The 24986-nt window shown below is 40.8% G+C and overlaps 1 protein-coding gene across 3 annotated transcripts in view; it reads right to left on the bottom strand.

Moving 5' to 3' along the window:
• LOC134357219 (EGF-like repeat and discoidin I-like domain-containing protein 3) overlaps positions 1–24986 on the bottom strand; it is a 294825-nt gene that overhangs the window by 168138 nt on the left and 101701 nt on the right. For 2 of the 3 annotated variants that reach the window (XM_063068511.1, XM_063068510.1), the window contains 2 exons: positions 21454–21582; positions 2005–2118 (listed from right to left, as the gene is read on the bottom strand). In XM_063068511.1, the coding sequence (XP_062924581.1) occupies positions 2005–2118; positions 21454–21582 (243 nt within the window). The remainder of the gene's footprint in view (positions 1–2004; positions 2119–21453; positions 21583–24986) is intronic. The other variant, XM_063068512.1, reaches the window with a different exon arrangement.

Raw genomic sequence — 24986 nt, 5'->3', positions numbered from 1 at the left:
CCCATTTTTTAAGAAAGGAGGGAGGGAGAAAACAGAGAACTATCGCCCTGTTAGCCTAACATCAGTAGTGGGGAAGATGCTAGAGCCCATTATTAAAGATGAAATAGCGGCATATCTTGACAGCAGTGATAGGATTGGGCCGAGCCAGCATGGATTTACCAAGGGCAAATCATGCCTAACTAATCTACTGGAGTTTTTCGAGGATGTAACCAGGAAGATAGACTCGGGAGATCCCGTAGATGTGGTGTACCTTGACTTTCAGAAGGCATTCGATAAGGTACCACATAGGAGATCGGTGGGTAAAATCAGAGCTCATGGCATTGGGGGGAGGATATTGACATGGATAGAAAACTGGTTGGCAGATAGAAAGCAAAGGGTAGCAGTGAATGGGTGTTTCTCCGAATGGCAGGTGGTGATTAGTGGGGTGCCACAGGGCTTGGTATTGGGACCACAGCTGTTTACGATTTACATCAATGATTTAGAGGAAGGCGTTGTGAATAACATCAGCAAGTTTGCTGATGATACTAAGCTGGGTGGCAGTGTGACATGTGATGAGGATGTTAGGAGAATTCAAAGTGACTTAGATAGGCTGGGTGAGTGGGCAGAAACTTGGCAAATGGTGTTTAATGTGAATAAGTGTGAGGTTATTCACTTTGGGAGCAAGAACAGGAAGGCAGATTATCATCTGAACGGTGTGGAGTTAGGTAAGGGAGAAATACAAAGAGATCTAGGAGTACTTGTTCATCAGTCTCTGAAGGTGAATGAGCAAGTGCAGCAGGCAGTAAAGAAAGCTAATGGAATGTTGGCCATTATTGCAAAGGGAATTGAGTACAAGAGCAAGGAAATCCTTTTGCATTTGTACAGGGCCCTGGTGAGACCACACCTGGAGTACTGTGTGCAGTTTTGGTCTCCAGGGTTAAGGAAGGACATCCTGGCTGTGGAGGAGGTGCAGCGTAGGTTCACTAGGTTAATTCCTGGGATGTCCGGACTGTCTTACGGCGAGAGGTTAGAGAGACTGGGCTTGTACATGCTGGAATTAAGGAGATTGAGGGGGGATCTGATTGAGACATATAAGATTATTAAGGGATTGGACAAGACAGAGGCAGGAAATATGTTCCAGATGCTGGGAGAGTCCAGTACCAGAGGGCATGGTTTAAGAATAAGGGATAGGTCATTTAGGACAGAGTTGAGGAGGAACTTCTTCTCCCAGAGAGTTGTGGAGGTGTGGAACGCGCTGCCTCAGAAGGCAGTGGAGGCCAATTCTCTGGATGCTTTCAAGAAGGAGCTAGATAGGTATCTTATGGATAGGGGAATCAAGGGTTATGGGGACAAGGCAGGAACCGGGTATTGATAGTAGATGATCAGCCATGATCTCAGAATGGCAGTGCAGGCTCGAAGGGCAAAATGGTCTACTTCTGCACCTATTGTCTATTGTCTATTGTCTATTTCCCTTCCTAGAGAGAGCGTGATGATCCCCTAGTGGTTAGTGCGACACTATTAGAGCTCGGGGTGTCGGAGTTCAGAGTTCAATTCCAGCACCGTCTGGAAGGGAGTTTGTACGTCCTTACCGTTAGCATGTAGGTTCTCTCCAGAGCTCTGGTTTCCTCCCACCGTCCGAAGACGTCCCGGTTAGCAGGGTAATTAGTCAATGTAACTTGTCCTGTGATTAGGCTGGTGGCTTTCTGGGTGACAGTGATTGTTGGGCCAGAAGGGGCCTGTTCAAGGTTCATTTATTACCAAAACATGTATCCATATACAACTCTGAAATTTATCTTCCACACTGTATCTCTAAATAAACAAATAAAATTCCTCTCTCTAAATCTAGGTTTCCATGTTGTACTACTTGATCCAGTTACCCTATCATCTTCCCTTATAACTCTTGAGGTTCTTGATCAGCTTTATATAGCACAGGTAACTTGCATGCAGGGAGAGATATTAAATGACGGTGTACCATTATTTCTAGCCGCTCGGTAATTTTAATCATTAATAAAACACATGACTTACTGTACTGGCAATTTCGGCCCATGAATTCTCCTGGACATTCACAGGAATAGTTTGCAATGAGGTCAGTGCAAATCCCGCCATTTCTACACGGCTCAAACTCACACTCGTTTATATCTGTGTGGATAAAGAATAGAAAGCATTCAGTTGGGGCAATTTTATCTTTCACAAAAAACAAAATGCTGAATAAGTCTTTACTAATTGTTATAATGAATCTCATATGATGTACATTTTTTAACCTGCTAAACTGTTCTAGAACATAGAACAGTACAGCTCAGGATAAAGCCCTCTGGCTAACAATGTTGTGCTGAACCAAATAAATTAGTAATCAAATGACCAACTAAACTTATCTCTTCTGCCTACACAATGTCCATATCCTTCCATTTCCCTCCCATTCATGTTCCTGTATAAACATCTCTTAAAAGTCTCTACTGTATCTGCCTGTGCCACCACTCCAGGCAGTGCATTCCAGACATCCGACACTTTCTGTGTAAAAAACTTGTCTCTCACATCTCCTCTGAAAATCCCCACTCTCACTTTAAATGCAAGTCCTTTGCAATATTTTACTTAAAATGGCCTATTTTGCTGCCAAATTTGTTTTCGCAATTTCAATAATTCAATCTTTAATTATTTAAGTGATAAGTTAATCACTCCAATGTTCACTCCATAAGTTCTTAACAGTGTAAACCATATTTGTCCCCAAAGTTCTTCAAGTTCTTCTTGTGGCAAACCACTCTACCATACAGATAATTTAGAAGCCACAATGCTTTTCCTGGTTTATTTTGAGCAGTGGGGTCTAATTTTATTTCAAAGTTCAAAGTAAATTTATCATCAAAGTACTTACTGTATATGTCACCATATACTACCCTAAGGTTCATTTTTTGTGGCATTCACATTAGGTACAAATAAACACAATAGAATCGATGAAGAACTACACATAAACACAGATGAATAAACAAGCACTGTGCAAAAGAAGAGAAACTGTGTAAATACAACAAAAAACAAATAATAATAATAATAATAAATAATAATGATTCTTTGGAAGTGAGTCCATATGTTATGGTATCAGTTCAGTGTTGAGGTGAGCGAAGTTTTCTACGCTGGTTCAGGACCCTGATGGTTGAAGGGTAATAACTGTTCCTGAATCTGCTGGTGTGGGGCCTAAGGCTCCCATACCTGCTGCCCAGTGGTAGTAGCGAGAAGAGAGCATGGCCTAGATGGTGTGAGCCTTGGCAGAGAGGGCTTTTTCTGTGAAGGGTTTGGCTGTATCCGCTGCTTTCTGTAGGTTTTTCCATACCAGGCCATGATACAATCAGTCAGGATGCTCCTCACTGTGTATCTATAGTGGTTTGTCAAAGTTTCAGATAACATGCCAACACTGGGCAGACTTCATGATATTCACAGTAATTATCATGAAAAGCCTGCACACTTTTCAATCAATCCACATAAAATGATATGGAAGAAAATCGACTGATTTCTTGAGGTCATGTTATATAAACTTTGATTTCTATTGATAAGTAATTTTAATGCGCAACAGCTTTCTTGCTTCCAGCACTTACTGTTCCTTTGACCAAAGACAACGATACATAAAGATAATTTGAGGGGCTTGCTCGTATAAGTATTTTAGTCAAATATTTAGGATATTACTCCACCTTCAATGAAATAGCTTCATTCCATACAAAACTAGCAGAGAACAACAATATCCATGAATACAGATAACACACCACAAAATTAAAAACTTAAATCAAATGCATATTTATTTGTGAAATACAAACTTATAGAAAAAGGCAAATATGCCTTTTTTTGCATTCCAAGGAAAATATTCTTCTCCAATGAAAATATGAATTTTGGACTTTTGGACAAACAGGAGACAAGTTCTTACAATATGTTGGACTTGGTTTCACTATGTGTATTTTCACACAGAGCATTTTAGCAAATGAGCTAAAATGTATTTAGTCTAGATTGGGCTGAACTAAGGGTGCAGATTGGGCTGAACTAAGGGTGTAGCCTGCAACTAACAGGCTCCTGGAGAGGCTGCAGTGATGACTGGCTTCGTGGCTGTGAACTCACTTTGGTGACCTTTAATTCTGAATGTTATTTTCCTTACATCGATTGTTTGCACAATTTGTTCTTTTTATTGCATGTTGGATGTTTGATGTTTTTTAAAGAGTTCCATTTTTTTTTGTTTTATTGCCGCCTGTAAGGAGACAAATCTCAAAGTGTACAAAATGTTCAAAGTAAGTTTTATATTAATGTACATATATGTCACCATATACAACTCTGAGATTCATTTTCTTGTGGGTATACTCAGCAAATCTATAAAATAGTAACTACAACAGGGTCAATGATAAATTAACCAGGGTGCAGAAGACAACAAACTGCAAATGCAAGTATAAATAAATAGCAACAAATAATAAGAACGTGAGATAATGTGATAAAGAGTCCCTAAAGTGAGATCATTGGTTATGGGAACACTTCAGTGATGGGGCAAGTGAGTGTAGTTATCCCCTTTTATTCAAAAGCCTGATGGATGAGGGATAGTAACTATTCTTGAACCTGGTGGTGTGAGTCCTGAGGCTCTTGTACCTTCTACCTGATGGCAGCAGTGAGAAGAGAGCATGACGTGGGTGTGGGGTTCTCTGAAGATGGATCCTGCTTTCCTAGAAGTGTTTCATGTAGATGTGCTCAATGATTGGGAGGGCGTTACCCTGATGTAAATGATTGGGTAGAATCCTATACTGTACATACTATACTTTGGTAATAAATGTACTTTGATCTTTGATTCAATTTCCTAATAACATGCAGGCCTTTTGAAACGAAGTAGGTTCAGATGGATTGTTAACATGTAATATTTTCAATATATCTAGTTATCACTGTACATATTCTTGTGTTAGTAAACATGACAGCTACAATTATAACAGTTCTGCTCAAAATTGAGTCAATGAGCCACGTTGCTGCTTGCTTCTGTTAATGAACAAAAATCATTCAATTCCCACAGTCCATGATAAAGTGATAAAAATCTGCTTATTATTGAGAATGCCCTCTTCTTCTTGCTACCATCGGAAAGGAGGTACAGGAGTCTGAAGGCCCACACTCAACAACTTAGAAACAACTTTTTCTCCTTCGTGATCAGATTTCTGAATGGTCCATGAAACCAATAAGTTTTTATGCTTTGTGTCTCTCTGTATAACTCTAAAATATCCAAACTGGGCCAAATCTAAGCAACTCTTTACACTGTCAAATTAAAGACCAATCCAATATTGTCCAGAGGGACTACATCCTACAAGTTCGACTGCTGACTGCTGCAGCATTCAAGGACTGAGGGACTTGGAATATTTTTCTCTGTGTGTGACTGTATTTTACTGCTATTTGATATGTGCTCTATTACGCTGTGAATGGCTGTTCATACTGTGTTTTGCACCTTGGCCCTAGAGAAACATGATTTCATTTGACTGTATTCATGGGTATTCATGTATGGTTGAATGACAATTTTTAAACTTGAACTTCAAGTTAGAGTTTTCATTAATCGGTCGCCCCATTCACGATGAAAGATGGATAGATAAAATTCTCCTCATTATTTAAGAAATTTATCTCGATATTGGTGTGTTAAAAACAAAATGCTTAGTAGAACAAAACTGGAGAACAAATTGAGTTAAATAATCAGAGTACTAGAACACAGAACAGAGAACATTACAGTGCAGTACTGGCCCTTCATCCCACGATGCTGTGCTGACATTTTAACTTACTCTAAGATCAATCTAATTGTTCTCTCCTACATCGCCCTCCATTTTTTCTTTCATCCATGTGCCTATTTAAGCATTTCTGAAATGTCCCTAATTTATTTGCCACTACCACTACCCTTGGTAGGGTGTTCCATGCACCCACCACTTCTGTGTAAAGAACATATCTTTGACATGCCCCCTATACTTCCCTCCAATCAATTATGTGTCCATTTATTCGCCATTTCCAACCCTGGGAAAAGTCTCTGGCTAGCTACTTAATCTATACCTCTTGTACATCCCTATCAATTTATCTCTCATCTCATCTTGCTTTGCTCCAGAGAGAGAAAAGCCCTGGCTCGCTCAACCTTTCCTGACAAACGATTATTAAAGGTTATAACAGGAACTGAACAAAATGACAAATATCAGGGTGAAGAAGGAAAGTGGAACATTTACAAACAAAATGAGCAGATATATGAAATGAGCTGCCATGAAATGCCACTGAAGCAAGACCAATTATATGCTTTTCAAGAGAGAGGGATTGCGGTGAAAATTGTGATTTAATAAAAAAGAAATAATCTTGCTGGTTCTTGTTTTCGGGAACATCTTGCATTCTGCTTTTATTTCATTTCATTTATTTAGAGATACAGTGAGGTTAAAGGCCCTTCTGGCCCAATGAACTCACTCTGCTCAATTACACCCTTGCAACCATGGGTGACATGGTAGCATAGTGGTTAGCCAACGCTTTACAGTTCAGGTGACCAGGGTTCAATTCCCGTTCTGCCTGTAAGGGGTTTGTACATTCTCCCCATGACGGCGTGGGTTTCCTCCCACGGTCCAAAGACATACCAGCTGGTAGGCTAGTTGGTTATTGTAAACTGTCATGTGATTTGTCTAGGGTTAAATTGGGGGATTGCTGGCTGGCATGGCCAGAAGTGCCAGAAAGGGTTATTCTGCACTGTATCTCAATAAACAAATAAATAAGCAACACACATCAAAGTTGCTGGTGAACGCAGCAGGCCAGGCAGCATCTGTAGGAAGAGGTGCAGTCGACCTTCACCCTGATATGCTATACTGGAATTAAATGACGTATTAATCTGTTTCAGTTTGCTTCATTCAACAAAAACTGATACAAAAACGCAGATCAAATCAATAATTCAGCAAGCCAGGCAGCATCTCTAGGAAGATGTACAGTCAACCTTTCAGGCCGAGACCCTTCGTCTGCTGCGTTCACCAGCAACTTTGATGTGTGTTGCTTGAATTTCCAGCATCTGCAGAATTCCTGTTGTTTGCAAACAAATAAATAAATCAGGTAACCTACTAACCCGTACGTCTTTGGAATGTAGGTGGAAAATAGAGCACGTGGAGGACTCCCACGCAATCACAGGGAGAACGTAAAAACTCCTTACGTACAGCGACAGGAATTGGACTCTTGCTACTGGCACTCTGATAGCATTACCCGCACAACTACACCACCATCCCAGCCTATCTATTTAGTATAGGGGTTGTCAGATTTGAAAGTTAACAGAAAAGTTGCAGACAGTTAATTAAGTACTCCCAAGTTCACATGGCAGTTTACCTATAAACCCCATTTCCAGAAAAGTTGGGATATTTTTCACAATGCAATAAAAACAAAAATCTGTGATATGTTAATTCACATGAACCTTTATTTAACTGACAAAAGTACAAAGAAAAGATTTTCAACAGTTTTACTGACCAACTTAATTGTATTTGAGAGGAGATTTGATAGCAGTATACAAGTTATGAAGGGTATAGATAGGGAAAATGCAAGCAGGCTTGACTAATCAAGAACCTGTCAAGCTCCACTTTAATTATACCCGATGACTTGTCCTACACAACTGTCTGTAGCAATGAATTCCACAGATTCATTACCCTCTGGCTAATTCCTTCTTATCTCTGTTCTAATTGGACATCCCTTTATTCTGAGGCTGTGCCTCTGGTCCCAGGCTCACCCACAATAGGAATCATCCTCTCCACATCCACTCTATCTAGACCTGTCAATATTCAATAGGTTTCAATGAGATATCCCCTCTTTCTTCTAAATTTCATCGTGTGTATATTCAGAGCCATCAAACGTTCCTCATAAGTTGAACCTTACATTCACAGAATTATTCCTATGAACCTCTTCTAGACTCTCCCCAATGCCAGCACATCCTTTCTTAGATAAGGGGGCCCAAACTATTCATACTCATCATGTAATTTCAAAAGTTCAAAGTAAATTTATTATGTAAGTAGATGTATGTCACCATATACGTCCCTGAGATTCATTTTCTTGCAGGCATACTCATCATAAATCCTTAATTAAATAATAGAATCAATGAAAGAACACTCTAACTTGGGCATTTAACCAGAGTGCAAAAGGCACAAACTGCAAATACAAAAATAAATAAATAATAATAATAATAATAAATAAATAAGTGATAAATATCAGAACATGAGATGAAGAGTCCTTGAAAGTGAGTCCATAATTTGAGGGAACATTTCAATGATGGGGCAAGTGAAGTTGTGTGAAGTTGTTCCCTTTGGTTCAAAAGCCTGATAGTTGAGGGGTAATAACTGTTCCTGAACCTGGTGGGGTGTGTCCTGTATGTATCACATGATACAAAATCTAGAAATATAATCAGTTAGGGGCATAGTAACAATCTTCAGGTGCCAAAGATGCACTTGTAATCTGAGCACACAGAATATTTTGTCAGAGGGTACAAAGAGAAATAACATGCACCCTAATGGGACAGTTTTAAAGATTATTTCAGACTAACTTTAAGTGTCACATGTACAACAAAACATACAGTGAAATGTGTCATTTTACATCAATGACTGACACAGTCCGAGGATGTGTTGGAGACAGCCCACAAGTGTTGCTACACGTCCCGTGCTAATGTGGCATGCTCACAACTCCCTAACCCAAATGCAAATCACATGACCTCGGAATGTGGGAGAAAACCGGAGCACCCGGAAGAAACCCATTTGGTCAGTGGAATATCGAGAATTTCCTCACAGAAAACAATAGTAATCTAACCCAAATCAGTTTATCAACGTGTAAAATGATTATGCTAACCACACAGTTTTAAGAGGGTGTATAAATAGAGAAGTCTGGAATTTGTCATAACAAAAGGTGAAAGCTGTTTAAAAATAAACATATGGATTCTTTGGCTTTAATAGGAGAATACAGTTGCAAAGACATTCTGATAAACCTTTATAAATCACTGAATATGTGTCCATTGGAGTTTTGCTCAATTCCAATACTGTACATTGGGGATAATGTTTTCACTATGAGGAAAATTTATGGAGAAAAGCTTGACTGGAATAATAACAGGGAAGAAAGACTTCAGCTCTTCAAAAAATCGGGAAAATGGGAACTGAGATGATTAAAAGGAGCTATTGACCGAATTGTTAAAAATCGTGAATGATTTTGGCAGAGTTAGAAGAAAAACATTTCCAGTGGTGAAGATGTTTGAAGTCAGAAGACACAGAATGAAGGTTTTTTGGAAAAGAAATACTTATTTAAATTTGGCATATTGGAAAGTGAAATATATTGCCTTAAAGTCAGGAGGAAGCTGATTAAAGGATCAAGGACCAATTTACTATATACATATACATGTATTAGGATTTGGTGTGGTGAGTTGGTCAGAGCACAACATGCCAAAATACAACAACATTCAACAATTATAAAGAATAAAGAACTACGTGAAAATAAATTATAAACAATAGATAGCAACGTTCAAATCAGAACTGCGGAATACACAGAATGGACCAAGCAGAGGGAGTAGATGAAGATGAGGCTCTCCGTTGGTCAAGGTCTACCATGGATGTTGAATCCTAGCTGTATACGGGATATGCAAGCCAGGGCAGTACCATATGGAGAGCAAGCCTCTACTCATACTACAGGCTCCCCCTCTCCATGCAGCTGATAGCTCCAAAGGAAGAGCAAAGACTGATGCAGTTTAGCACCAACAGTGTTACAGGAGCTGTCAGCCAGCGTTGAACTCAACGTAGGACTGTCTTAGGTGTTGTGCATTTAAAACTTCAGTAACATTTGAGTAATAGCAAACAGTCAAGTTGCAGTTTCAAATAGAGCACTAATCTGCAGGCTGTTGTTGAAAAATCTGATTATGATGTGAGTGATACAGGACTGGATAGCCTTCAGATTCACAATTTGAAAACTGGCAATAGTCAAGTGATCCAGCTTATGCTAGAAGTGAACAGCAAATTGAAATGGAATTGGACACTGACTCAGCTGTTTCAGTCATTCTGTAAAATGAATTTGACTGGCATTTCAAAGATACTGAACTGAAGCCTGCAGATATCCAACTAAGAACTTATACTGGAGAAAAGGTAATTCCTGTGGGAATGACATTCGTAACAGTGAAATACAACAACCAACTAGTCACATTGGGCTTGTATACAAGTCAAGTCAAGTCAAGTCACTTTTTGTTGTCATTTCAACCATAACTGCTGGTACAGTACACAATAAAAATGAGACAACATTTTTCAGGACCATGGTGTAAAGACAGAAGAGCCAACATTTTGGGGCCTGGTTGGTTGAGGCAAATACAACTTGACTGGAGATCCATCTACTACTTGCATGCTACATTCCCTGGAATAATGTCAACTGAAAGGGAATTAAGAAAGGTATTGGATGATGCCACAGCAATGGTCAAGGATAGCACTGGAAAACTCAAATATAGCAAGGGGAAAATGGTGTTAAATGAAAATGCCACAGCTAAGTTTCACAAAGCCCGACTGGTTCCTTATACCATCCGTGATAAAGTAGTCAGTGAGCTAGATCACATGGAGGCTGAAGGAATTCTTTCCAAGGTTAGTGGAGCCCATGGGAAAAGCCTCCAGTCCCAGTAGCCAAGAAGAATGGGTCTGTCAGGATCTCTGGAGATTTTAACATCACTATCAACCCAGTACTGAAAGTAGATCAATACATTTTGCCCAGATAGAGGATAACTTTAGGAACCTTTCTGAAGGGAAAACACTTCAGCAAAGTGAACTCAGCTCAGGCTAACCTACAGATGGTGATGGAAGAAGAGTCCAAAGTGTTTCTCACCATAACCATTTTCAAGGGCTTTCTCTCTATAATAGATTTATTTTTGGATAGTATCTGCACTTGCATGCTGGCAGAAAGCTATGGACCGGGAGCTGTAAAGCTGCCCAGGCTCTTGGTGTTACCTGAATGACATCATTGTTACTGGTGGGAAAGACAAGGAACATCTTCAAAATCTCAAGACAGTGTTAAAGAGACCAGAAGATTATTGACTCAGGGCATGATGCGACAAGTGTGAATTCTTTAAACCAAGCATCACTTACTGTGGTCACACCATTGACACACAAGTATTACACATGTGTGCTGAGAAAATTCAAGTAGCGGTGAATGCCTCAAGACCAAAGAATATGGCAAAGAATTGGCCTCAAGGCCAATTACAGTCCTTTTCAGGATTTGTCAATTACTCTAACAGGTTACTGTCACACCTGGCTACTGTGCTTCCCCCTTGAACTCACTGCTATAGATCAAGAAGAAATGGCAATATACAAATAAGTGTGAAGGGGCTTTCCAAAAGGCAAAGGAAATGGTGATATCAGACACTGTACACAAATTAAGAACCACATCGTCTGGTGAAGCTTGCCTGTGATGCCTCGCCTTATGGTATGGGTGCAGTCATGTCACACGTTATGAGTGATAGAGATGAACACCCCAGAGCCTTTGCCTCATATTCCCTTACCACTGCAGAGAAATATTACTCATATATTGACAGAGAGCCATTCTTGCCATAGAGAGAGTACAAAGAAGGTTCACCAGATTTATTCCTGGGATGGCAGGACTTTCATATGATGAAAGACTGGATCGGCTAGACTTATACTCATTGGAATTTAGAAGATTAAGGGGGGATCTTATTGAAACGTATAAAATCCTAAAGGGATTGGACAGGCTAGATGCAGGAAGATTGTTCCCGATGTTGGGGAAGTCCAGAACGAGGGGTCACAGTTTGAGGATAAAGGGGAAGCCTTTTAGGACCGAGATTAGGAAAAACTTCTTCACAGAGAGAGTGGTGAATCTGTGGAATTCTCTGCCACAGGAAACAGTTGAGGCCAGTACATTTGCCATATTTAAGAGGGAGTTAGATATGGCCCTTATGGCTAAAGGGATCAGGGGGTATGGAGAGAAGGCAGGTACAGGGTTCTGAGTTGGATGATCAGCCATGATCATACTGAATAGCGGTGCAGGCTCGAAGGGTCGAATGGCCTACTCCTGCACCTATTTTCTATGTTTCTATGTTTCTATGAGCCTAGTTTGAGGTGTAAAACATTTCAACCAGTATTTGTATGGAAGTGAGGTTACCCTCATTACTGATCATCAACCACTAGTGTTCATTTTCAATCCACAGAAGGGTGCTCCACTAACGGCAGCAACACAAATTAGGGGATGGGCTTTGTATCTCGGAGGACACACTTACAAGATCAAAATAAAGAGGATAACTAATCACAGGAATGCTGATGGATTGTCCTGTTTACCCTTTGAAAATGAAACACTTTAAAAATTTACTAAAGGGGACGCTCCTCTTGGGGTATTCTCCCAAATGCAAATTTCAGTAGTATTTGGGTAATATTGTAAATATATTGTTTGATTAAACAGGCTTTGCTGCTTACATAATTCATTACAGGTTATATGTAAAAATACGTGAACAGCATACATCACCATGAATGCGCCTCTCTGAAAGTGAAAATGTGTGCCTATTTATATTGATTTCCCATGATTTTCTTTCAATTAATTTCTGAAGTTACAAAAAATGGCTTTAGGGACTCCAGGTGCAGATTGTTTTCCCCGGGTTTACGCCTGAAGTCTTCCCCATGAATGAGTGTAGCCGAAAGGCAGCATAGGTTTGTGATCAGAGTTTTCCTTCTCGAGGATGAGCTGCCAACCACGGTTGACGAGCCCCATGGACCAGAAGCGTCCGGTTTTAGGGTGCCAGTAACCCACCTTTGCCACTTCTCCTGTCAGTAGAGACGGTTCCACCGGGTTTAGTAACTAAGCTGCACATAAATATCAGGAGCTGGACTTGGTTGTCAGAGTCTATTTGAGACGCACACCATTGGGAGCATTTAATAAGTAGTGGGAGCTTATCCCCACTACCACTGCCGGCCATAACAACTTTAAGCAATCAAGTAGATGAGAGGATTCCAGATTCCAAAAAGGGCCATAGATGAGGTGGGTCAAAATTATCCCCTTCTGTGCTAATGCCTTATATTCACACTGGAAACATGGCTTCCCTTTGGCCAAAGTTCATTCTCCAATCTCATCTGAACCAAGCGCCAGAAACCACACTGGCCAACTTTCACTTTTTTCAGTATTGGTTAAGTCAGTGGTAAGGAAGGTTGCAGGTTGAGTCGGTATTAAGGAAGGCAAATGCAATGTTAGCATTCATTTTGAGAGGACTAGAATATAAATAACAAAGATGTAATGCTGAGGCTTTATAAGGCAATGGTTAGACCACATTTGGAGTATTGTGAGCAGATTTGGGCACTATATCTAAGAAAAACACCATAGCTTTGGAGGAAGCATATGGGAATTTCGTAAAAGGGTTAACTTCTGAGGAGCATTTGATGGAGCTGGACCTGTACTTGCTGGAGTTCAGAAGAATGAGAGAGGATCTGTGCTGTAGTTTTTCTATGGTTTCTAAGGATTCTAGGATCTCATAGAAACCTACCAAATATTGAATGGCCGAGATAGCATAGATGTGGAGAGGATGTTTTCATTAGTGTTTAAGCCTAGGGTCAGAGGTCACAGTCTCAGAATACAAAGATGTCCCTTTCAAACAGAGATGAGAAGAAATTCTTTATCCAGATGGAGGTGCATCTATTCCGTGGAGGCCAAGTCATTAGATATACTTAAAACAGAGGTTGATAGGTTCTTGATTAGTAAGGGTGACAAAGATTACTTCAGTGGTTGGTAAGTTGATGGAAAAGATCCTGAGAGGCAGGATTTATGAACATTTGGAGAGGCATAATATGATTAGGAATAGTCAGCATGGGTTTGTCAAAGGCAGGTCGTGCCTTATGAGCCTGATCGAATTTTTTTGAGAATGTGACTAAATAAACACATTGATGAAGGTACATCAGTAGATGTAGTGTACATGGATTTCAGCAAGACATTTGATAAGGTACCCTATGCAAGGCTTATTATGAAAGTAAGGAGGCATGAGATCCAAGGGGACATTGCTTTGTGGATCCAGAACTGGCTTGCCCACAGAAGGCAAAGAGTGGCTATAGATGGGTCATATTCTGCATGGAGGCCAGTGACCAGTGGGGTGCCTCAGGGATCTGTTCTGGGACCCCTACTCTTTATGATTGTTATAAATGACCTGGATGAGGAAGTGGAGGGATGGGTTATTAAATTTGCTGATGACTCAAAGGGTGGGTGGATAGTGTTGAGAGCTGTCAGAGGTTACAGCGGGACATCGATAGGATGCAAAACTGGGCTGAGAAGTGGCAGATGGAGTTCAACTCAGATAGGTGTGAGGTGATTCATTTTCGTAGGTCAATATGATGGCGGAATATAGTATTAATGGTAAGACTCTTGGCAGTGTGGAGGATCAGAGGGACCCTAGGTTCCGATTCCATAGGACGCTCAAAACTGCTGTGCAGGTTGACTCTGTGATTAAGAAGGCATACGGTGCATTGGCCTTCATCAATCATGGGTTTGAGTTTAGGAGCTGAGAGGTAATGTTGCGGCTATACAAGATCTGGTCAGACCCCATTTGGAGTACTGTGCTCAGTTCTGGTCGCCTCACTACAGGAAGGATGTGGAAACTATAGAAAGGGTGCAGAGGAGATTTATAAGGATTTTTCCTGGATTTGGGGAGCATGCCTTATGAGAGTAGGTTGAGTGAACTCAGCCTTTTCTCCTTGGAGTGACGGAGGATGAGAGGTGACCTGATGGAGGTGTATAAGATGATGAGAGGTATTGATTGTGTGGATAGTCAGAGGCTTTTTCCCAAGGCTGGAATGGCTAACACGAGAGGACACAGTTTTAAGTTGCTTGGAAGTAGGTACAGAGGAGAAGTCAGGGGTAAGTCTTTTACGCAGAGGGTGGTGAGTGCGTGGAATGGGCTGCCAGTGATGGTGGTGAAGGCGGATATGATAGGGTCTTTTAAAAGACTCCTGGATAGGTACATGGAGCTTAGAAAAATGGAGGGCTAGGGGTAACCCTAAGTAATTTCTAAAGTAAGAACGAGTTCAACACAACTTTGTGAGCCGAAGGGCCTGTATTGTGTTCTAGGCTTTCTATGTTTCTAGTACAGGGAGAATGGGGTTGAGAGGGAAAATAAATCAACCACGATAGAATGGTGGGGAAGTCTCAATGGGCCGAATGGCCTAATTCTGTTCCTATGGCTTATGGGGTCCATAAAAGCAGAAAATACTGGGAAGTGCCAGCAGATTAGGCAGTGCTTGCAGAGCGACAAATAGAATTGACATTTCAGGTTAACGACCATTGATCAAATCCTGCTGCTGCCTGACCTTCTGAGTGTCTCCAGCATCTTGTGATTTTATTGGAAATGTTTAGCTACAATCCTAACATGCTGGCCAAGTGCCAAAGGAAGATAATCTGCATGGACCTGTGCATTTATGCTGGCTATTGGATTTGCTGCTTAAAATTGAAGTTAACGCCCATCCCCAGTTGTACCAGGTAAATGCTTTGCTCGGCATTTAAGGTCATTATCCAGAGTCATATATATGCCACACTAACTAATGACTAAGAGGATGGATTTATGAAATAACCCTATGCCATAATGATCACCTCCTCAGGAACTAACACTTAAATTCCAGAGTTATTATTTGAATATAAATTCACATGCTGTCATGCTGAAATCGAATTTCATGTCCCTATATCAACAGTCCAGAACTCCTATGTTCAATCGTTTAATTACTGCACTATTATATATAGGTTAACTCCTGCTTTTAGGCAAGAACCTGTTTCAGCTTCCAAGGGTCTCACCTTAATACTGCTGGAACAGCAGGGGATATATTATGAGAATAGTAGAGAGGATTTGCGTCTGTCGTAGGCTCTCCTGCACAGAACTGTAAAGCTTTCTTGGATTACCACAAAATAAGATAGATTTAAATTGTCTTTTATAAACATATTACAAAATTCAGCCCTGGATATACAACACACTCCACAGAGATCTCTCCACTTTATCCTCTTTCTATGCACCTACACATAAACCTTTGGATTATGATGAAATTCCCTGACTTCATAAGGAAGATTTTCAATTGAATGCAAGCTGTGATATTATATTCTATCAGTCTACCTTCTACAATGGAACATATTATCTACCACAATATAATTCCTTTCAATACACTGCATGGATATGAAATAAGATAGACTTTTCAAATACAGTAGGAAAAAAGTAATAGAATTTTAATTACCTAAATAATTGTAGGGAACATAAATCAATATCATATTGGAAGCTGTTACCAATGTTTAAGTATCATTTCAGAAAACTGCTTGGTAATAATTTTTATTACAAAGCACTTAATTTCTGAAAACATAAAAACCTACTGAAGCTATGAATTATTATCATTCTAACTTTCCTAATATTAATTAGCCAAATTGACTTACAGTGTGAGGGATTTTTGTTATGTAGCGAGATGAGGATTGTTTGCTTCTGGTAGAGCTCACTGGGTGAGGGGTCAGGAACCCGAGGATGTACAATAAAGGTAAGCATAAGAGATTTTGCCGATGCTTGTAACCTTGAAGTACACACACAAAGGGCTGGAGGAATTCAGCAGGTTCGGCAGCATCTATGGAGGGGAAGAAACAGACCGTGTTTCAGTCCTGATGAAGAGTCTTGGCCCTTCATCAGGATTTGGCTCTTCTCTAATGCAGGCAAGCGTACGGTCTTTGGTAGAAGGAATAAAGGCATAGACTATCTTCTAAATTGGGTTGGAGAAAAATTCAGAAATCAGAGGTGCAAAGGGACTTGGGAGTCCTCAGGCAGAATGTGCTAAAGCTGGGGTTCCCAACTTGGGGTCCACGGACCCCTTGGTTAATGGTAGGGGTCTATCGTGCATAAAATGTTGAGAACCCTTGCCCTAAAGGTTAACTTGCTGGCTGAGTCGGTGGTATGGGAAGGCAAAAGCAATGTTGACACTCATTTTGAGAGGACTAGAATATAAGGGTAAGGATGTAATGCTGAGGTTTTATAAGGTACCGGTCAGACTGTAAATGGTCAATGAATCAGCCATGATGGAATGGTGGAGCCATTCTGCTCCTATATCTTATGGTCTTATGGAACTGTCAACTGTTTATTCCGCTGATTCTGCCTGACCTGCTGAGTTCCTCCAGCACTTTGAGTGTGTTCTGGAATGAAGGTAATTGGCAAAGAGTAAAGGTGACATGAAGACTTGTGGTGGGTGTGAAATACACTGTCAAACGTAAGGGCGGAGGCAGAGTAGACTGTGGCATTCGAAAGGAAGATGTGCGACATTAGTGAGGACAGAAATTGTAAGGAGATAGTAAATTGTCTTACAATTGTCACATGTGCAAAAGTACAGGACAAAACATTTCTTGCACACTAACCATACAGATCAACTCATTACAACAATGCATGGCAGCAGCTACATTTCATTAGGAGTTTGAGGAGGTTTGGTATATCATCAAAGACTCATTCAAATTTGTACAGATGTACTGTAAAGAGTATTTTAACTGGCTTCATCACCATCTGGCATGGGGGCGGGATGGGGGGCGGGGGGGGGCACTGCAGATGTAGCTCCATCATGGGCACTAGTCTCCATCGTATCCAGGGCATCTTCAAGGAACAATGCCTCAAAAAGGTGCCATCCATTATTAAAGATCCCAGCTATCCACAACTATCCAGGACATGCCCTCTTCTCTTTGTTACCATCAGGAAGGAGGTACAGGAGCCTGAAAGCACACATTCAACTACTCAGGAATAGCTTCTTCCCCTCTGCCATCCGATTTCTAAGTGAACATTGAACCCATGGACACTACCTCACTACTGTTTTTCTTTTCTCTTTTTGCACCATTTACTGTCAATGCTTGCAAGAAAATGAAGCTGGAGGTAGTATATAGTAACATACACATACTTAGATAATAAATTTATGTTGAAATTTGGATTTTAATGTACTAAGAACCATTCAATGGCCTTATAACAGCAGGGTGGAAGCCGTCCTTCAGCCTGGTAGTCAGTGCTTTCTGGCTTCTGTATCTTCTGCCCGATGGGACATGAGAGAAGAGAGAACGTTTGGGGGTTGGTGGGATCTTTGATTATGTTGCCTGCTTTACCAAGGCAGCAGGAAGTATAGGCAGAGTCCATGGAGAGGAGGCAAGATTATAACGAGGTAGATTGGGAGGTCATGAGGTAGGTTGGGAGGTCAAGAATGCAAGAGTTGAGAAACAAATCCAGACTGACAATCCAATACAGATCTGAGTGAGTTCCTGAAGCTTTAATGCTGCTGGTGTTAAGGTGATATGTTAACCAGAGTCCTGCCTGCTCACCTGTGTGGACAGGAAGGATGTGATGTCATGATTTACCGAGGCAGTGAGAAGTGTAGACAGAGTCCGTGGAGTGGAGGCTGGTTTATGTGAGCAGATCGGGACTCAATTCTTTATGACAGAGTTACAGCGGACCTTGACGGGTGAAATGACCTTCTTCTATGCCATAACCATTCTGTAGTTCCGCTGTGTGTGATAATGGTACCTAAAGTCCTGCATGTGTAAATAATCAGCCGCTGTCTGCTTCAAAAACAAGTCGTCCCCTTGTTAATGAGGGATTTAAATGGTTCAGCTCATTGTGAAATCAACATACAAACAACAGCATTCTCATCCAGCTAATGTTTCCCTGGAAACAAAAACTGATTGATGAATAAAGCGGAGAGGAAACTTAATGCTTTTGCAACACAGAAGGAACGGGTTTAGCATAAACTCTGACCTGAGATGTTAATACATTATAGCAGCTGGAAGAGTTAAGCCATATCATCGATTCTCGGAAGGCAAATCAGTCCTCACCTGTTTGTGAGGATTTTATAAATAACACAACAGTACACATGCCAAGGTCAGGTGTACATATCTGAATTACAAATATGACAAGGCTGTTGCCCTTCACATTCTAATAGACTGGTGATGTGACTGTGGCACACTTGAGTAAATTAATAACGCTTTGAAGAGAAGAGTAACAAATAAAAAGCCCTTGATCAAAGTAATGGAACAACTACCTGTTTTTGGAAGGTAAGTTTGACTCTAAATCAATTGTACGAGTAACTAAAATTGCTGTTTAGGCCATTGTGAATACCAGGCTCTATCTTGTATGTTAATAAGGATTTCAAAGGCAAAAGAAGCATACCGAAATACGAAGAATTCTGCAGATGCTGAAAATTCAAGCAACACACATCAGAAGTGATTCCGAATCAGAATCAGGTTTATTATCACTGAAATTTCATGAAATTTGTTGTTTTGTGGCAGTAGTACAGTGCAATATATGAAATAGACTACAAATTAAAATTAAAAATATCTAAAAAAATAAATTAGAGAAAACCAATGTAGCCTGATAGTTCTCGTGGAGTCATTATCCATTCAAATATCTTTCCTAAAACCCTGGGTGTGAGTCTTCAGGCCCCTGTGCCTCCTCACTGATGAGAAAAGGACATGTCCCGGCTGAAGGGTGTCCTTAATGATGGATGTCGTCATTTTGAGTCATCATCTTTTGAGGCATCACTAATACAACAAAGCCACAGATTAGAGCAAGGATGAGGAAACAGGACAAGAGGCTAAATGAAAGGCAGTAATAAAAGTTTCCACCTCTTTTGTACACCCCAGTATATTTGGATTGGTGCTTGAATCCAAACCTACCAGACGAGAAGTATCAACGTTACCACTGAGCCAAGGTTAAGCTAACATCTGACAAAAGAGGTGGGGCTTTTAAATATTTTGATAGGACCCACACCATATGGGACATGCCTTTTTCTCATTGCTACCTGCAGGGAAGTGGCAAGACCTGCACTCTGAGTTTAAGGAACAGCTTCTTCCCCCTCTGTGGTCAGATTTCTCAATAGCCCAAGAACCCATGTTCGCTACCTCACCAGCCCTGAAGAAGGGTCTCGGCCTAAAACGTCGACTGTGTATTCATTTCTATATAGAGGCTGCCTGACCTGCTGAGTTCCTTCAGCATTTTGTGTGTGTTGCTCTGGATTTCTAGCATCTGCAGAACTTCTTATGTTTGTGATTTACTAACTCATATTCCTCTTTTGCATTTTTTTGTAACTTATAGTATTTCTTTATGTCTTACACTGTACTACTGCCACAAAACAACAAACGTCTTAACATATGTCAGTGATAATAAAACAAATTCTGATTCTGATAGGGCAAGGAGTGGGGAATCTTTCTGAGTGAGTGCCAAATTGGCAATCATCTAAATTTCTTTCACATGCCATGGTAATTTTGAGCAGAGATTATAATTGATTAATGAATTAGTAACAATAATCATTGAATTCTTTTCAAGAAAAAGGATAAGTCCTGCTGCTTATTTACATGAATTCATTGTTTTAATATTAGTAAGCATATAACAGAGACAGAGTAAAATAAATAAAGCATTTTAGAAAATCTATTCAAAAATGATCAACATTAATCTCTTGAAAGGACAATCAAAAATACTGTAAATATTCATTAAAGTGATAAACTACATACAATATTTATTGTTATTACTACTGAATATTCAGTTTTCACTCACAAAGGACAGAAGAATAAAATAAAAGCAGAGTGAAGCAAATGTTAACTAGCCCAACCATTTACAAGATGATCAGAGGCATAGATTGAGTGGGTACCCACTGATCTTTTTCCCAGGCTGGAAATGACTAATACCAGGGGCATAATTTTAAGGTGATAGGAGGAAAGTATAGGGGGATGTCAGAGGAAAGGTCTTTTCATAGAGAGTGGTGTGTGCACAGAACACCCTGTCAGAGGTGGTGATAGAGTCAGATACAATGAGGACATTTATGAAACTGTTAGAAAGCCACATGGATGATGGAAAAAGCCGAGGGCTATGTAGGAGAGAAGAGTTAGAATAGGTTAAATGGTTGTCACAACATTGTGGGCCAAAGGGATGTACAGTACTGTGCTGTATTGTTCTACATTTGCTGTCCAAATACTGATGTGTGGTTCCTTAAAGTTGTTGTAACTGGTGTGGCTTCATGAGGGTTTGCTTGTCTCTGCGATGGACTGAGGCTGTGGCCAGCAACCGGCGGGCTTCTGAATCGGCTGCAGATTGCCTGGAGTTGTGAACTTCAGTTCTGAATGCTGTTTGCTTGCTTTGATTGTTTGCACAATTTGTTTTTTTGTTTTTTTTTCTCTCTGCACATTGGGTGTTTGATGGTCTTCTGATGTCAATGGTTTCTACTGAATTTCTTTGTTTCATGGATGAATCTCAAGGTTGTATATAAGAAAATGTACTTTGAACTTTGATAATAATTCTGATTCTGATCTTAGCTAAATGATGGCACTTCGGAAATCAAGACAAAAGTAATATATTTTTGTTGAACATGACAAAAAAAAAACTCCAAGGTTCTATAGTGAGAACAACAGCTCGTTAACAAGTGTTATGTTTGCTCCATTTACTTCAGTCATACTTTCTAAGAGTTAAACCATAATCTTAGGCTTCTTCTAATGAACATAGGTCATTGGAACAGAACTCACTATGCTGACAATGCATTCCACTGTATCCATCAGGACACCTGCAGATGTAGCCAATAAATGTGTCACCGCGGTAACTGTCACTCACTTCACACATCCCGCCATTATGACATGGGTTCGGCTGACAAGCTCCTGTATATCAGAAAGTATAAATAGGAAAAAGAATTTTAAAAAATCAATTATGATCATCATTTGCAAACCAACAATTCTAATATTATATTTATCTAGATCTCTTTAGAGGTACATAATAATCTTGTAAGGTAAACCAATAAAGTACTGACAAGAATAAGAAGGTGGCGGGGGGGAGGGGGAGGAAGAGAGGAATTATTACAAGGTGATAGGTGAGACCAGACGAGGGGGAATGTGGGTGGGTTGGAGAGTGAGGATGAGTGAAAAGCTGGGAAAAAATACTTCCCTCCCCTTCCATTTTCTTATTCTGGCTTCTTCCCCCTTCCTTTCCAGTGCTGACAAAGGGTGTCAGCATATAATGTCGCACATCTGCTCTTACCCTTTGTCCTCACCTACCAATCCACCAGCCTCCGTGTCCAGCACATAATTCTCCGACACTTCCACCACCTCCAATGGGATCCCACCACCAAACACAGCTTTCCCTCCCTCCCATTTTCTGCTTTCCACAGGGATCGCTCCCTATGCGACTCCCTTGTCCATTCGTCCGTCCCCTCTGATCTCCCTCCTGACACTTATCCTTGCAAGCGAAACAAGTGCTACGCTTTCCCTCACGCTTCCTCCTTCACTACCATTCAGGGCCCCAAACAGTCCTTCCAGGTAGGGCGACATTTCACCTGTGAGTCTGTTGGGGTCATAAACTGTGTCCGGTGCTCCCGGTGTAGCCTCCTGTATAACAGTGAGATCCAACGTAGATTGACAGACGGCCTCACCAAGCACCTACGCTCCATCCGCCAGAAGAAACGTGATCTCCCAGTGGCCACCCATTTTAAATCCATGTCCCTTTCCCATTCCAATATGTCCATCCATGGCCTCCTCCACTGTCATGATGAGGCCATACTTAGGTTGGAGGAACAACTCCTTATATTCCATGTAGGTAGCCTCCAACCTAATGGCATGAACATTGTTTTCTCAACCTTCCGGTAATGCCCCCCACCCCACCTCTTCTCCATTTTCTATCCCTTTTTCCCTCCCTTACCTCACCTCAACTTCCCAGTTCTTTACTTCATCCCTCCCCCTCCAGGTTTCAACTATCACTTGGTAGTTCTCTCTCCCCTCCCCCGCACCTTTTAAATCTACTCCTCAACATTTTTTCTCCAGTGCTGACGAAGGGTCTCGGCCCGAAACATCGACTCTACTTTTTTCCATAGATGCTGCCTGGTCTGCTGTTCCTCCAGCATTTTGTGTGCGTTGCTCTGATTTCCCGGATCAGCAGATTTTCTATTGTTTGCAGCACATAATGCAAACTGTTTATTCCTCTCCATAGACGCTGCCTGACCCACTGAGTTCCTTAAGCAATCTGCGTATCTTTGGACTTCCAGTATCTGCACAATCTCTTGTGTTTTGATTTGCAAACATTAAGGATATGTTTAAAGTATTAGCCTCTGATTTTATACAGTCCTTGATAAAAGATCCTTAGGCGCGATGCTCACAGATGAGCTGTAAAGCTTCTAGAGGTGACAGTCAGAGATCCTTGGGTAAGTATTTATTGCATCATAAATGATGCAGCAGTGGGGATGGGTGTGTGCAGGAAAGCTTGTGGACAATTGCAGGAATGTGCTCTGCAAAAATGCAGGGAACTTCAGGAAAGGGCCAGGGATATCTTGTATTTCCTTTTTTGCAGGTGATCTAAAAGCCCATAACTATTAACATAAGCTAATAGGTGATACAAGCTCAGGTTAACTGAGAGTGTAATTGAGACCATGGCTGTGACCGCTACAAATATACAATGACAAGGAAAGCATTCACAATGAAGATACTTAAATAGGCATTGGTCCGGAAGTTATCTAAAACTCACAAATCAGTCTTGAGAGATAATCCCCTGACTAATTTCCATTCCTAAGAGCCAGCTTTAAGTGATACAGTTATGGCAGCCTTTCAAGGCAGGCGCGGGAACTGGACCTGAAATTTCCGTGTCATTATGACTCAGTGCTACATCAAACATTATTTTTTGCCATATGAATCACCACAAAACTTTAACTTCTCGGCTATTAAATGTAGAAACTTTGGGGTTTCTTTTATTAGTTTGGCATAGAAATTACCACACATGCATTAAATTTCTTCGCCTGAGGTACCTTGTTGACTTCTGATGGTTGTCTTTGACAACTACTAGAAACCTCTTGTCTGGATTATTTATGAATACAGTCTATGATTAAAATTACATGATGAACTAGGAATTCAGTTATTTTCGTCATGCAAATTTGAAACGAATATTATTTTTCTGCTCATCTGTAGACCTCCAAATGTAGCCTGGTTCGTTATTAATTTCTTTTTAGTTCTTATCTCCAGGAGTGAAAGAAGATCTTATGTCAGAAATCACATGCTACTTTACAACCAATAATCATGTACCCTTCGTGGCCACTCAGTGGCTGCTGCTGTCTTCCTGTCAGCTTGTACTGGTCTGGCCAATCTTCTGTGACCTCTCTCTTTAATCACAAACAAGAGAAAATCTGCAGATGCTGGAAATCCAAGCAACACACACAAAATTCTGTTAAGAAAGGGATAGATAAGATAGAGGCAGGAAAGTTGCTTCCACTGGTAGGGACATAACTAAGGGACATAGCTTCAAGGTTTGGGGAGTAAATTTAAAATGTAGATGAGGAGAATTGCTTTTCCCAAGGGATGGTGAATCCGTGGAAATCTCTGCCCAATGAGGTAGTGGAGGCTACTTTGATGAATATATTTAAGACAAGGTTGGATAGATTTTTGCAAAGTAGGGGGAGATAAGGGTTATGGGGAAAAGGCAGGTAGGTGGAGGTGACTCCATGGCCAGATTAGCCATGATCTTGTTGAATGGTGGAGCAGGATCGACGGGCCAGATGGCCAACTCCTGCTCCCATTTCTTACGTTTTTATTACCCCAGAGGTTCACATACTTTTTCCAAGAAATACATCGATCATTTTTCTCAATAAATAAATTGGGTTCTCTTTATCTAGTTTTAGGACTTACGTGAAGATCTGATCACATTTTAGGTCATATTTATGCAGAAACAGAGAATATTCTACAGGGTTCACAAACTTTCTAGCACTACTGTAAACAATTTACATAACACACACAAAGTGCTGGTGAGCTCAACAGGTCAGGCAACATCTATGGAGGAGGAATAAACAGTCGACGTTTTGGGCCTAGATCCTTCCTCGGGACTGGAAAGGAAAGGAGAAGAAGCCAGAATAAAAAGGTGGGGGAGGAGTATAAACTGGCAGGTGATAGGTGAGATTAAGTGAGTGGAAAGGTGGGTGGTGGGAGAGGGGGGGGATGAGGAAGCTGGAAGGTGATAGGTGGAAGATGGAAAGGGCTGAAGAAGAAGAAGAAATGTGACAGGAAGGGACAGTGGACCATGGAAGGAAGGG

Source organism: Mobula hypostoma, chromosome 16 (assembly GCF_963921235.1).
Source record: "Mobula hypostoma chromosome 16, sMobHyp1.1, whole genome shotgun sequence".
NCBI lineage: Eukaryota > Metazoa > Chordata > Chondrichthyes > Myliobatiformes > Myliobatidae > Mobula > Mobula hypostoma.
Note: the sequence above shows the minus strand (reverse complement) of the source record. Positions and strands in the feature narration are given on the sequence as shown.